A 15,759-nucleotide genomic window follows, 5' to 3' on the forward strand; every position below is an offset into this window, starting at 1 on the left:
TCTGTGGTCTACCACTGTGGTTGGCGTTTCAAATCCCCGTGTTAGGGTGAGCTCCCATTGCTCTGTCCCAGCTCCTGCCAACCTAGCAGTCTGAAAGCATGCCAGTGCGAGTAGATAAATAGGTACTGCTGCGGCAGGAAGGTAAACAGCGTTTCCGTGTGCTCTGGTTTCCGTCACGGTGTCCCATTGCACCAGTAGAGGTTTAGTCATGACCCAGAAAGCTGTCTGTGGACAAACGCCGGCTCCCTTGGCCTGAAGGCGAGATGAGTGCCGCAACCCCATAGTTGCCTTTGACTGGACTTAACCGTCCAGGGGGGTCTTTTATCTTTTTACCTTTTTTCTATTCAATCTTTCTTCCCGCAGTCTCTAACCTCTCTGGATGCTGGTGCTCCTTGATCTCCATGGCATGAATTACCTCATGATGCCTTTCCCCTGGGAATTAACTAAAGCACCAGAAGTTGCAGAGAGTGGCTACCGGGTGTCTGAGACTGGTGCTCTTGCTGGTTTTGTTTTTAAGGGAACAGCTTCCATTTATTTATTCATTCCTTTCTTAAAAAACACTCTCACTTTCTGCACTGATTTCTTTAAAAGGAAAAATAATAGTGAACAACTGTCAAAGACATAGTCGGTGCCTCCTCTAGCTTCTTACACTTTCAGGAAAGCCCAGATGAGGCCATCAGAGGACTTTCTGGAAGTATAGATACCCGGGAAGGCTGTAAAATGAACACCAACAGAAAGACAATTTGTAGGCTGAAAGGGTGCTCCCCAAAGCCCCCAGTCTCCTCAAAAGGAAGTGTAATTTCTATTTCTCCTCACATCTCTCACGTGGGCCTCATCTTTCAGCATCCAACAAGGTGCCCTGATGCACGAGCATCTCCTGCACAGCTGGGAAACCATGTGGATGGGGCCTGATTGTGTAGCCTCTCCCATGGAACAGGCCCTGCTCCTCCTGGTACCTGCGCCAATTTCACAGGAAAGAAACACATGCTTGGGTCATTCATATGATCTTTCAGCTGTGCAAGAGCTGGTCATGGATAAGTAGCTCCCGTGCGGCTGGGAGGACATCCAAAGGTCACATTAGTCACAGACCGCCAGACAGGTGAGAGCTGCAGACAGACGACCTCTGCGGATATGGGTGGCTTCTTTCTTCTGCAGACCCTGCAACATTGAGTTCCCCAAGCATGAAGATGCTCCGCTGGGATGGGAGGCGACTGGTAGTGTGTCTGGGGTGCCAGTGTTTGCACTGAGGAAAGATGACACTCAGGAAAGCCATCCTAAAACGCCTGGACAGCAAATTGTAGATTATAGGGTTAACAGCAGAACTCAGATAGAAGAAAATGCCTAGGAGAGGGGAAACAGCAGAAAGAAACAGGGAGACAACTTGTGAGCTATAGTTCCTCTGCTCAGCTTAACTGGCTGACAGGAGCAAGGCTAGTCTTATCAGGTAGTGCATTTACAGGCCCTGTTTCTGCCTAATTAAAGGCAATGTTTTTTAGATATATTAGCTGCACTTGTTCTCCAAGACAAAAATTATTGCAGTGCTGTCAAAGAGATTACAGTGCTCCAGTCTGAATACAAAGCAGTTAAGGGAAAGGAGCTGTTATGTTCAAAGCTTGTAAGAAAATGATCTGCTACACCTTGGGACCAACCTAAATTACCACATGACAGCTGATAGCAAACCTGTGTCTTTCAAAGACAGGTCTGCCTAATTATATATAAATTAAGCAGTATGTGTGTGTGATTTAAAGCTGGAGTGGGGAAGCTTCAAGAGCCACATTTCCTTCTGAGCAACCTTTCCCGCCCCCCTCTTCTCATATGCCAGCAATGACTGGGGCCAGAGGCAAAAGTGCGAGGAGCAATGAATGCTTTGTTACACACAGCACTCTATCCTCCATTCAGACAAGCAAGAAGCACGGACAGGGTTCATCTGTCATGGTTGTGGTGTATCTGGTATTCAGCCATCATAATGGACTTCCACTAAATACCAGATTTGCTCGGCCAGTGGTTATTGCACCCTATGTATTTGCATTGTGTCTGCAGCAGTAATATAATTAGGTGCTTATAAACCCTTGGACCTACAACAAGAATTTCTATAATCTATCTATCTATCTATCTATCTATCTATCTATCTATCTATCATCTATCTATCTATATCTATCTATCTATCATCTATATCATCTATCTATCATCTATCTATATCTATCATCTATCTATATCTATCATCTATCTATATCTATCATCTATCTATCTATCTATCTATCATCTATCTATCTATCTATCTATCATCTATCTATCTATCTATCTATCTATCTATCTATCTATCTATCTATCATCTATATCATCTATCTATCATCTATCATCTATCTATCTATCTATCATCTATCTATCATCTATCTATCTATCATCTATCTATCTATCTATCTATCTATCTATCTATCTATCTATCTATCTATCATCTATCTATCATCATCTATCTATCATCATCTATCTATCATCTATCTATCTATATCTATATCTATCATCTATCTATCTATCTATCTATCTATCTATCTATCATCTATCTATCTATCTATCATCTATCTATCTATCTATCATCTATCTATCAATCAATCAATCATCTATCAATCAATCAATCAATCAATCAATCAATCTATCTATCTATCATCTATCAACGATCTATTTCTTCCTTGTACTTTCTAATGAGATTCCTTGCTTGGCTGAGAAATCAGCAAAGAGAACATTTTGTTTATTACCCCATCTATATTAGAGATGGTCTAGTAGCAATAATAATGGGTTTTGCTTATTTTTACGAGTAAAAATGCTGAGTGTGGGTCACGATGGCCTTAAGAAGTCATCCCATTGTGGCACCTTTGCACCTTCTCTGTTTTGTGAACCTTAGCACAGATTTATATTATGGGTCTTTAAGTCACATCTAAGCTATCAAGGACGGAGGGAGAGGGAGAGTATTTGTATTGATCTGCAATATAATGCTTCCCCCACCTACAATAGCACAAGAGCACAGACTTTGGAGGAAGAAAGGCTAGAACCTTCATCCAGTCGTGGACAGTGGAGTGGTGGCAATCATCTGACCTTCAGCAGAGGGGGGTTTAGGGCAGCATGACCGGTTCTGCTGCACTGAGCATGGAGCCTGAGCAATGGATAGAGCAAAATGGAAAACAAGAGATGGGGCAAGCACTGAATTTTGACCTCGCACAGGGCGCTGCTGAAATTTGAAAGACCAAAGTCCGCCCTGACTTCAGTCACCTGCATCACTGCTGCATACTCAGATAGCCCATTGGAAATGTACCAGAGGAGCCAATTCTGTGCTCTGGTTAGTGCATTTGCACTGCACCAACCCTGCCACCACACCACCTCTCTGCCCTGGTATGCAGCAGCAACACGGGTGACCAGAGGTCAGGTGAGCACCCCACTTCACCCCACTGTCTGCTACTGCCTTTTGCCTCACCCACGGCCCTTTGTAGTGTGGAAGGGAGGAAGAAAACACATTTTCATTCAGCAGTTGATGTTCACTGGAGAACATTCTTTCCAAGTCTCAGTTTATTGAATGATGGTTTTCATTGGTTTATCAGAGGGTCATTTTATGTCATTCTGACTGAACATAACCACCAGAGTTTTCTTTTGGGACACTTTGCTTGTGCTGAACAAACTGTGAGACAAAGAGAAAGTTACCTGACACCACATGGATTAAGTTGAACATATTGGCAAGAGGTTCTGTCCAGTTTACGACAAAGCTGTAGAAGAGTCGGTCTGTGTGGAACGGAGCCCAGCATATGCCGAAAACGATTACTAGGACAACTGTCAGAGAGAGAAGAATGAGGGAAGAGCAAGACATATAGGCTGTTATTTCACTGCATCAAACCAGGTGATTTAAGAAAGCAAATGAATACTTCAGATAGCTTCCCACTTTAATCAAACAGAAATATCATTTTTTCCCCCATTTGTAACATTTACATTCCTCTTTTCTGTTTTGCTCATACAAGATGAAGTTAGCTTACAAGTAAAGTTTGATTCTACACTGATATCAGGCTTCAGTATGTCATTGATATATATTTTAAATCAGTGTGTTATTTTACAAGTAGAAATAAATACTTGACTGGTTCTTATTGAACATTCTACTTAGAATAAGTGAACTCTAGACAAGCCATTGCCAGTACAAATTTGGATGGGGCTGTATAAACTGAAGGTCTGGCACTGCTTCTCATGGGACATTTTATTATTCTATCAGAGGAATGGGCAAATCTGTCAATTTTGGTCTCTCGACGTTCTTTTTCTTCTCTTTTTATTAATATTAAGTTCAGTTACCCACATTCCCACATCAGCTTGTGATTTAAAAAGAACTCATCATGAAAATTCATCAGCATGTTATGCAAATTTATCTTAGTATGAACATTTTCCCTAACATAATGCACTTTGGATATTGTTTTCACAAATATATGCCTTTTATGCACACTTTACCATGCTGCGTGCTTTTATGTACATATTACTTAGCCGCCAGATGACAGCATATTGTTTTGGGAAGTGTGAATCACATTTAAGTGGAAACTGAATTAAGATTCTCCACCATCCCTATTTTAGCATCTGCCGCATAATGTAACTACGAGATGCAAGACTCTCTCAGGACTCCTGTATCTGTGGCTGAGCTTGGCCTACATGTAGATCTGGAAAAAAAATCAGTCCTGTGCCTGCATAGACACCAGATCTATCTCACCCACAGGTGCAAGAGTCCTAAAGGAGTCTTGCACCTAATGGTATCAAGACAGACACATGCATAATGCTTTCCAGATGTATTCATTGGTTGTAAGTCACTTTGGGTTGCCTTGGGCAAGATATAGTGACACTATTGCTGCTGTTGCTAAAGTAATAATTATTCATGTATGAAAGAGGTTAAAATTGCTTTGTACAGTTCATGGTGGCTGTAATTGCATGGAAGCTTCCGAGTCCTTTTTCCAAATTAATCACAAGCAGAAGTGGAAAGTTCAGGGCAACCCAATGCACATCTACTAAGCCAGGGATTGTCAACCTGGTCCCTACCGCCCACTAGTGGGCATTTCAGGATTCTAGGTGGGTGGTAGGGGGCTCTATGGCACAAGCTGAATCTTCCTTCCATTGAACACTGGTGGACGGTAAGGAAATTTTACCATCAAGAAAGATACATTAGTGGGTGGTAGGTATAAAAAGGTTGACTACCCTTGTACTAAACAATGAACCTCATTGAATTAGATGGGACTTACTCCTTGGTTAGTAGTACAGGGTTGCGGACTCGGTTCCTGAAATACACTGCACATACATACTCTGCATCTCTGATTAAAAGTGCAGGGAGGCAATGCAAATAGGGATTGCCACGTTTGACTGTCCCCGGGAATTAGGGACGTCTGGTAACCTTATCCTAAAATACATTATCGTACATTGGCCTGCCTCACATTCATTCATAATGCAAAGCACAAATTTGTTACTTACATAACATCTTAGTGACAGACTTTCTGGATGGTCTTTTAACATTAATTCCCATTTCATCTACTTCCAAAGAACAGTCTCCTCTCAGCTGGTAATTGGAGGAGAAAAAGTCAGGAAACATTGCTGTAGGAATGGATCTAACAACATCAGTGAAAAACAGTCTGTCCTGGAAAAACTGGTGGAAAGTATTGTTAAAGATAAAACAACATATAGAAAAACAAGCATGGCCACATTTGGAATACTGTGCAGTGTGCAGTTAAGATCACCTGTAGTGTACAGTTAAGGATATTGCAGAGATAATCAGACATTGTTGGACTTCAGTTTCCCTTATTCCTGACTATTGGTCATGCTAGCAGGGGCTGATTGAACTTACAGTGCAGCAACATCTGGAGGCACTAAGTTAGCAACTCCTAGAATTGTAGAGTTGGAAGGGACCCGAAGCGTCATCTTCCAGCCCAACCCTCTGCAATGCAGGCATCTCAGCTAAATCATGCATGACAGATGGCCATTCAACCTCTGCTTAAAAACCTTCATGGAAGGAGAGTCCACCACCTCTCATGGGAGTCTGTTCCACTGTTGAACAGCTCTTGCTATCAGAAAGTTCTTCCGATGGAATCTTGTCCAGTCCATAACATGCACAAATGTCCAGTTCTGCAACATGTGCAAGCAAGAAAATAGGGGTGTTACGCCCATATAGGTAACCAGACAAAGCAAGCATGCTGAAGGCTCATGGCAACATTGAATTTGAACTCCTTTGCTTGCCAGAACCACTGGTGTTATATATATGGAGTTTAGTTTGTTTCTTTGTTTTTAATCCATGGACATCAGCTTGGCACCAGAAATGGGGAGTGGGTGGGTTCTTTGGTAACCCTGTGTGTGTGTTCATCAGCTCTGGAGCTTTCAAAAGAAAGGACATCATGTATTGATGTAAGCTATACTATTTCTTGCTTAGGCTACCATTGATTTGCAGTGAAATAAGGCTTATTAAGAAAGCTACCCTTTTAATTACTAAAGTGCTGTCAAAAAGTCTTAGAAAGAGAGAGAACTCTGAACGCCAGGAGAAACAGAGAGAAGCCAAGAAAGCCATTTTCTGGTACTTTGAAAATGACTGTCAGCGAACTGGGATCTTCACCTCCTCCAGCAGTCCATTAGCTCAGAAAGAACCAGAGGTTTATTGTGCCAATTTGTGCTCCACACCCCTAGCGTCACACAGAATCTTATTAACAGGATAAAGTCAATGAACTCAGGGAAAGGGGCATCACATGTGTAGAATGTGCAAAAGTTACCAGTGTGGATTTCAGGTGACCTCAAGAGGTTGGATAAATTCCACGCATCCCTTCTGAGGTTATTATTAGGACTTGCAAACTCTGTAAAATATGAAACAATATGTTGTGAGCTGGGAATATTGCCTTTATCAGTAAGAGCATGGCTGAGGACCTTGAAATATTGGATCTTCCTCCATTATAGAGCCCTATCCCCTAATTCTCTACTTTATGATCTTTTAAGTGATAGTGCAATCTACAATCTATCATTGACTTGCAGGAGAAAACTGGATTCGATAGGGCTCACTCTAACTGACTTTGAAATCTCTGATCCCAAAGATACATGGGAAATTATCAGGAAGACTCTTACAGGAAAAAGTTTTCTCGCCATGCTTGAGGTTGCAAAGCACAGCACCTGCTCTCCTATCCACTTAAATCTCCCTTTGTGTAGAGATTTCCAAAAGGGATACATGACAAATCTGAAGAAACATGAATCGTGTAGGCTGTTTATGTTGGCCAGATTTAACATCTTTCCCTCGGTGGTAGTGAGAGGAAGATACTTAGCTATCCCAGAATCAGAGCATCTCTGCAAATGCAGAAAACAGGAACTCGATACTCTAGAGCATATATTCTTTTCCTGTGATTTTGGCAGTTATGCCAGAAGACAATTATTTGAGGCCCTAAAATTTAATAGACAGACTTTTACACAACCAACTGTTCAGGACCTACTGGTGGACAACGATGATCAAATTACTTTAATAGTGGCTGAATTTTTAAGTGCTGTCCATGAAGAAAGAATGGGCCATGATAAAGAGACTTAGTGGTTTTTAATGGTAGGTGATGTTGCTGTGTTGTATTATTTTATCTATGTACATCAATTTATTTTTTGGAGTTAAGAATAGGACTGGGATAAACTGTGTTCGCTGAGCCCGTATTTTATACAGTCTGTATATGATGCTTGTTTGATAATGTGTGGTATGCTATGCCTAATAAAGGATTTTGAATTTGAAATTTGAATGTGCAAAAGTATTCAAAATCACTCAGACCAACCGCCGAAAGCCAAGTAAAACAACCCCCCAAATTGATAAGGAACAGAAGAAGGGAGAGCAATAAGAAGCACCATATCAAATATATTCTAAAACTGCATGTATGAAGAATGACAATGTTCCATGAACATTGTCCTACCAAAGATGTGAGCTCTAATTCCATTGGGGTGCTCCCCCATCCCACATGTGATCAGAATCATTTGAGAGAGAGGAGGGGTGAGCAGGCTAGCTCTGTCCTGCCCATTACCATCTTCATCACCTTACTGAGTCATAAGCAATCATCTTCAGTCGGAAGCCCATTCCTCTCAAGGTTCTAAATCATGCAAGGTTGTAAGTCTACAGGACTGGGGGGGGGGGAGGCTCCCCAATTCAGGAGTTATGCCTCTGGTTCATGAAGGGTGCTGGCAATAGGGGGCAGAAATAGCAAACTCATCCCTGCAAGATGGATTCCAATGTCTGAATGGAGGTTTAGTTTCAGTAGTTAGCTAAATGCAATAAAATTTACAGAACCAGAAAAACTAATATCCCCTGCTGCCCATAATCCTCTTATTGATGTGGTGGCAAGTAATTTTTGAAAATGAAAATAAAATTCACTTTATACTGCCACAATGGGTTGGGTCCAGACTATGTTACTTGGACTGAGGGTTCTACTGAAGTTATTGTGAAGTTAGTCATGACTAATAGGAACTGAATGCTATTAAATTAGCCTGGAATTCAACTCCAGCCAAAGAAAAGCAAAAAATGAAAAGGTTTAGCTCAATTCTGAATTTAATGGCAAGAGATTATGGTTTGAACAAGTTCAGATTGCTGTTTAAATTATTATTTCTTTAGCTGAATGAGAGGCATTATAAGAAAGTGTGAAAATCCCTGTCCAAGATCCTGTATGCATTTTATTTTCTGGTGAATGGATTGCGGAGGCATCTGTTCTGTGCTTTTTAAACTTCATTTCTTTCCAATATAGAAAGATGTACTTACACTTAACCTTTTCCATGGTGCTTGAAAAAAGGAGTGTATAGCAGGGGGTGGTGGAGGACTCAAAGGAGATCTGAGTGGGGGGAAATCCATCCTAGAATATCTTGCCTCTATGAAACCTCTGGCGAAAAGTGGGGTACAAACATGCATGGGCAAATAGAATTTATTTATTCTTATTGTTCATTTGTTATTTTAATTTCTATCCTGTCTCTCTTATGTATATCACCACCAAAAGCTGCTGAGAGCAGCAACACTGCAATACAGAAGTTTGGTTTGATTTTAAATCAGTTTTATATTTCCAATGGGCCTTAAAACCTGGTCCTAACCATGTTTCTATGCACCATTGATTGTGGGTTGTAGCTAGACTCAGTTTAACTAATGAAGATGGTAATCTAGAACGGGAGAGAGGAAAACCAAAGGAAAACAAACCATCATTTGCCAGTGCCTTGCTGGGCTCATGCTACTTCCTGGTACAGTTGTATCACGTGCACCCTGATATTCATCACTTAGAGAGTCTAAACCCCCCCCCCCCAATGGATCATTGGCAAGGGAAGGGTGACTGAGGTTTCTGCCACAGCAGAGAGAAGGCCACATATCTTCTTCCAAGGTCAGACCAAGTTGTCTACCCTCAGAAGTGGTATTCTAAAACATTCTTCAGGACACCTTCCCAGGGACCATTGTAGGACCAGTCTTGACCCAACCCTATGACTGGTATAAGATCCATATCAGCGCTCCACGATTGCAATATTAATCACAACTAATTTTATTCTGAATCACTCCCACCATGTAGCTGTGATCTATTACAAAACCAAATCAAATTTAAATATATACTCAAATCCTACCTAATACCTACGAGAATAATTGAGCAAAAACAAGGTGCAATAGAATGACATTTATTTGCTATTACTAATGGTGATTAATTACTAATCAGATGGCAAGGCATTCTTATTGAGTTTTGTAATGATAAGTGCTTTTAATTAATAGCTTGGAAAGCAAAACATTCTGTAGCTTTTAGCAAGCAGGCAGCTGGATCTAATAGGCAGAATACTGTAAAGTAAAGCTGCATTTTCAAAAAATGGCTAAAAAGAAGTGTAGATAAGCCTCTTGTCTGGAAGTACAATATAGGTTTCCCATGATTTCTGTGGGCTCTGTCTTTGTCTCCACCTGCTTTATGCTTTAGGATTTATTGCTCATAAAAGCTCTTTTATGAGCTTTTAAGCTGTGGTCAATATGAAATCATTTCTATCATTTATCAACTCATCACAGTCTTCCAGTGTTTAATATACTCAAAATTCATTTCTATTTGGTAATATATTTTTACTGCTTTAACATGCAAAGCAACTAATGGCTGCTATTTTTGCTACATGATTCAGTGGCTGGCCTTTTCTGCCTGAAAGTTTTTTTCCCACCCCAGAAAAAGCCATGGAGTATTTATTGTGGTAGCATGGCAATAAACTTGAAAAATGCTCCACAGGAAAAATTATCTTTTTGCCTACATATTTATTAAATAAAAACATAGTCCCATATTGCAATTAACCTTCAGGCATTTGCAAATACTATATGACTTTTTTATTATTACTCTGCATTCCTTGCAGCATAACTCTTGGGATTTATAATATTCAGTTTAAAACTGCTATCATGCCACTAGCTGAATAAAGTCGCATGAAGCTGGTGGGATTCCAAGATTGTACACTTACACTTAAGGGTGCAATCTTAAACATACCTACTGCTACGAACACATTGGGACTTCCATGGAATTGCAGTGTAAATTGACTATTTCTGAGGTCTGAAACAAATTGACTTGGATTTCAGTTTCATGAATTGCATCAGAAATATCTTTGTAGTAACAATGTGTACGATCTCATGGAAATCACTAATGCACTTAGGGATCATCCAGATGACCTATTTACTGGGCAAAGCTTATGTAAGGGTTAGAATTAATCTGGTAGTGATTGGCAGAGCAGAATGGGGTAGGGCAGTGTTGCTCACCTGGTTTCCCAGTGTGGGGGTCACTGTTGGTAACTGAGAGGGAGAGGGGTCAGGGCTAGGTGAGGAAGCAGGGATGCAATGGAGGCACAGCAGAATAAGTATTGGATTGGCTCTGCCACTGTGCCAGCACCAAACTGACCTCTCTGCTGTCGCACCCCTTCCCATATCCCTATCAGATACCAATAAAAAGGTAAAGGGACCCCTGACCATTAGGTCCAGTCACGGACGACTCTGGGGTTGTGGCGCTCATCTCGCAGTAGCAACCTCTATTTTGGGAAGCCAGGTGAGCAACGCCACACCACCCTGCTCTGCCCCACTGACTGCTTCTGGTTATATTCTGATTTCTTTGCCAGGAGGATATTAAAAAATGAGCACGCATCCTGATTTGCTTGTAGGGTGTTTATACATGTTTCTGTTAGTCATTTGTTCACCTCACACTTTTCATTGCATTTTCCCATTGGTAGCAAATGGCATGAGTGTACTGATCAATAACGGAATAATCAAGGAAATGGCAACCAGCCCTAATCCTGTTACATAATGTCCTGGGATATCAATGTTGCTGATTAGCAAAAGTTCTAAATACATAACTCATGCCTTCTTCCTTCCCTATAAGTTTACTGAGATTGTCAGCATCACTTTGTTTTTCTGCCAGTGGAGGAAAATAACTCATTTGCAATTAGTTTCTAAATGATTGAGAGCTGTATGTTGAGAGCTTTCTGTCCTTCTGTCCCCCCCCCCAACCTCTGCTAATTAATGGAAGCATTGTGTGTTGAATGCTAGAGCATGCTGGTGGGGAATGAGTGATTACTAGGGATAGACAAATCTGTCCATTTTGGTTTCTCTCAGTTTCTCATTTTTCAAATCTTAAGTTCAGTTCTCCACATTTACACATCAGGGTGAGGTTGGGGTTTTTTTAAGTCCTCATGAAAATCAGTCAGCATCTTATTGCCAGTTTCTCTGAATATACACAATTTTGCATGATTTTTTTGCCTAATATGCACATTTTTTTTCAAATTTCCCCACATAGAAAGTTTTATTTGTGCATTATATTCACTAATAAATGCATTTTTATGGACACTTTACCTCAGCACAGTGTTTCTCAAACTTTGGTCTCCACCTGTTGTTGGTCTACAGCTCTGACCACTGGTCCTGCTAGCTAAGGATGCCTTAGTATATGCATTTTCATACACATTATTTTGTGTACAATCATGATTCTATGATTCATTGGAGTCCTCATGACTACTATTTAAAGAACAAAAATCAGGCTGACACATAGCATCTCATTTAGCTTGGCTCTCTCCAAATCACCAAAGGGGAAAACCCCCAGCCCTAACTTCTAGTGGACATGGGTGAAGAAAGTTGTGTAAGGTTACTTCATTCTCTCCCCCCCCCCCAACCTGTAATACAAATTGCTGTGCCTACCACAAATATTCCCTGTTTTTTTCCTGGACATAACTGTAAAATCAGGTAGCTCGGGTCAGAATCTTCCATAACTCAACTAGAACATGACTATTACAGAAGAGGCTGGGTCAACAAGGGGAAATCTGTCACTTTCAGTTTCTTGTTTTCCCATTCTTCAATTCAGTTCTCCATATTCCCATATGACTTTGCATTTTTGCTTTAACCCAATATCCTCATGTGAATTCGCACACAGATCGTGTTATCTGTGTGCCGCCTTTCCACAGTTCAAACCATGCTCAAGGTGGCTTGCAACATGAAAAAAAACAATCACAAAATTACAAAGTAACAAAAGTAGTCATAAACAATGAACAAAACACTAAAATATACAATGAAACTGAACAATTTCCATATAAATCACAAGATCCAAAAATAAAGATACAAGAAAACCAACAGCAACAACCCTCCCCTCAGTAACCCCCCCCAAACAATACCTCAACCCAAGAGTCTGATCAGCAGCCTCAGATCTTACAGCCTCCCCTAATATGCACATTTCTGTACACCAGTTTTCTGTAACATGATGCATTTTTGCATGCTATTTAGAATCATAGAATTATAGAATTGGAAGGGGCCTGGAGCACCATTCACTAATATATGCATTTTTGTGCACATTGCTTGCCTGGAAAATCTGCATTGCAAAATTAAGTGAAGTGCATTTTTCCCCCTGCTTCACTTCATGTATTGTTTTAGAAAGTGTGAATCAGATAAGTTCACCTTAAATGCAAACTGAACTGAACTTCTAACCCATCCCTACTCTCAGCCTAGCTTTTAAAGCTTTCAGGGTTCTTGCAGGTTAAAGAAATCCTACTTTCCCATTAAGGTTTCAGGATTTCTTGTCTTCTTTGCATTCAAATCCTCACAACTAGAGAGAAAGAGAGAAGCTTGTTGTGAAACAGAACATAATAGACACAACTATGGTGCTAGGGTGTGTGTGTGTGTGTGTGTGTGTGTGTGTGTGAGAGAGAGAGAGAGAGAGAGAGAGAGAGAGAGAGAGAGAGAGAGAGAGAGACGTCGCTCTCTATGTGATTATCTCAGTCCACAATCAAAGTGTTATCTTCTCTTTCTGAATGAAATGGCATATTTTCCAGTTCCACACAGAACAGGTCAGGATGAAAGCCTGTGCAGAATGAATTTGATGCTGGACATGCAAGGAAAACAATACTTTCATACATAATAGGATTAATCCCTACTTACGTGCACCTTAATCTTACAGAACCAGCACCAACACAAAAGGTGACGTTTAGATCAATGCTTCCACTGCTGTTGCCTTTTGTGAATGAAGCCAGAAGAATATATCATAATGGAAGAGCATACGCCATAAGGAATAAAGCATCTGTATATAAAAGGCTGAAATGGTAAGCAAAATCCTTTTCAAATCATCCGAAAAGCTCCTAACTGTGGATTTGGTGTAAGGTTTGACCTAGTGGGTTTTTCCTGTAACACAAGAAGTGACTTCATTTCAAATGGATTATTATCTGAAAAGTGTCTGATGCTGTTATAAAACACCAAGACAGCCTTATGGTGGGTTTTGATTAAGCAATTTCTGTAGGATCTCTTTGAAATAATAACTTCCTGCCTGTATGAGGGCAGAGGGAATCATTTTGTGGCAATAATCAAACAGTAAAGAAGGAGAGTGATTGATAATGCAAACTTAGCAGAACCATTCTGGTTTGTTTACTCAGCTCAGGTATTCCTTTTTCCAGCATCCATGCCAGTTGTTTTATTATTAGCTCATAGATGCTCTTCTTCCTACCTTCTTGAAAAGTGCACATGTGAAATGGTATCGTACAGTGATGTGGTATGCTTGTGTGATCTCATTCATAGGCAGTATTGAGTTCAGTGGGACTTATTTCTGAATAAACCTGTTTAAGATTAGGCTATAAGAAAAAGAGGGAAAGTACTAAATATTCTTAGACTGGTTGCACTTTTATTCTTAATCAGCATGCACTGGCTAAATGTTGATTAAAAAAGCAAACTAACACGTGGATCCTTTTGCAAATGTGAAAAAGGGTGAGGATGAAATAGGAGTTGCAAGAGTGCTGGAAGAAGATATGGTGTGATTTTTAAAAGTCATAAATAGGTCGGGTAAATGGGTTTCCATTAATTATTGGGCAATGAATGGTTATGGGAAGAGAATGTCCGAAGCATTACTTCCACATGGCAGAATCTAAACTTCTGTTGCATTGCCAGAAAGATAATGGTAAGCCAGTAGAGGCTCAATTTTAAACAGTTTAAAGTACAGGATGAGATGATTTAAGATGAGATGGACCATTAAAGAAAGTTACACAAAAAGAGGATGCAGGACTCACTTTCATCCCCATCAGGCAGTAGAGCACACTGATGACACTCATTGGCAGCACGTAAAAGAGGAAGGAGCTTAACTGGATGATACAGTTGTAGATCCACATGGGCTGAACCACAGCACACGTTGCTGAGCCAGGGACTTCTGTGTGATTTGGGAAATACTGCAGTACGATGCCATGGATGCTGGTGTTGGGAAGAGAGAAGAGGACAGACAGGAGCCACAGGGCAATGATGATCCTCAAAGCGCGCCGCCTGGTGCTCTTCAGCTTGGCTCGGAAGGGGTGCATGATGGCCACGTACCGCTCTATGCTGACTGTGGTGACGTTCAGGATGGAGGCGAAGCACACCGTCTCAAAGAGAGCCGTCTTGAAATAGCACCCAGCCAATCCAAACAAGAAGGGGTAGTTGCTCCACATTTCATAGACTTCCAAGGGCATCCCGCAGAGCAGGACTAGCAGGTCGGAAATGGCAAGGCTGAAGAGATAGTAGTTAGTGGGCGTTTTCATGTTGCGGTGCCTGAGAATCACCAGGCACACTAAAAGGTTGCCCGACACTCCAACCAGGAAAATCGAAGCATATATCCAAGTCATAGGCAGGAACAAATGGCTCCGTCTGGGTCCATATAAAAAGGTAAGGTAGTCCTCAGTGCTGTTTAGGTATCTTCTAATCAGTGGCTCCACTTCATCCTCTGTTTGGTAGACACCTGAAGATATGTTTGTGATCCAATCCATTGCGGGTATAGTGGATGAAGAATCTCTTTCCAGGCTCCAGTCTGACCTAGATTGTCCAAGATTTTCTTGTTTCAGATGGCTCACTTTTCCAAGTAAAAATGGGACAGAACAGAACAGAGAGATAGAGCAATAGAGAGAAAGAGAGAAATTATGGGGAGAAGGTGCTGGGGGGAGGAGAGAAAGAGAGAGAGAGAGAGAGAGAGAGAGAGAGAGAGAGAGAGAGAGAGAGAGAATGTCCTTTCAGACGCAAAAGCATAAAGGCACTGAGAGAAAGGAAGTGTGTGTGTATATATGTATATACAGATATGTGTATATGTCTGCCTTGGCAATTTAACTGTTCACTTGTGAAGAGTCCCTTCGATAGCAAGCTCCTCCCTTCTCCCAGACACTCATTGGCTGGCTACGTGAATCAAATGACATGTTGATCGAGCTGGTCTTTGCTTTCCTGACAGTTACAGTCACTGAGCTGGGAGTAAAGGTGGAGGGAAAGAAGATAAGAAGACTGGAGCATTGAATCTGAAA

The 15,759-nt window shown here is 41.0% G+C and overlaps 1 protein-coding gene across 1 annotated transcript; it reads right to left on the reverse strand.

The window, feature by feature from the left end:
- Positions 1–439: 439 nt before the first annotated feature.
- On the reverse strand, positions 440–15,422 carry NMUR2 (neuromedin U receptor 2). The gene is made up of 4 exons (XM_028721028.2): positions 14,512–15,422; positions 5,479–5,563; positions 3,691–3,816; positions 440–1,341 (listed from the first exon to the last, which is right to left on the reverse strand). The coding sequence occupies exons 1-4, from the start codon at positions 15,235–15,237 to the stop codon at positions 1,082–1,084; spliced, it is 1,197 nt and encodes a 398-aa protein (XP_028576861.2). The 5' UTR covers positions 15,238–15,422; the 3' UTR covers positions 440–1,081.
- Between the last annotated feature and the right edge of the window lie 337 nt (positions 15,423–15,759).

Source organism: Podarcis muralis, chromosome 2 (genome assembly GCF_964188315.1).
Source record: "Podarcis muralis chromosome 2, rPodMur119.hap1.1, whole genome shotgun sequence".
NCBI classification, from domain to species: Eukaryota; Metazoa; Chordata; class Lepidosauria; order Squamata; family Lacertidae; genus Podarcis; species Podarcis muralis.

What these genes read in the sequence shown, in the direction of transcription:
- NMUR2 (XM_028721028.2), bottom strand. Translation starts at nt 15,237, where the DNA reads ATGGATTGGATCACAAACATATCTTCAGGTGTCTACCAAACAGAGGAT. An exon ending in ACTGCCTGATGGGGATGAAA is followed by an intron (nt 5,564 to 14,511) that starts GTGAGTCCTGCA and finishes TCCAATTACCAG; the next exon opens with CTGAGAGGAGACTGTTCTTT. An exon ending in GTCTGTCACTAAGATGTTAT is followed by an intron (nt 3,817 to 5,478) that starts GTAAGTAACAAA and finishes TCTCTCTGACAG; the next exon opens with TTGTCCTAGTAATCGTTTTC.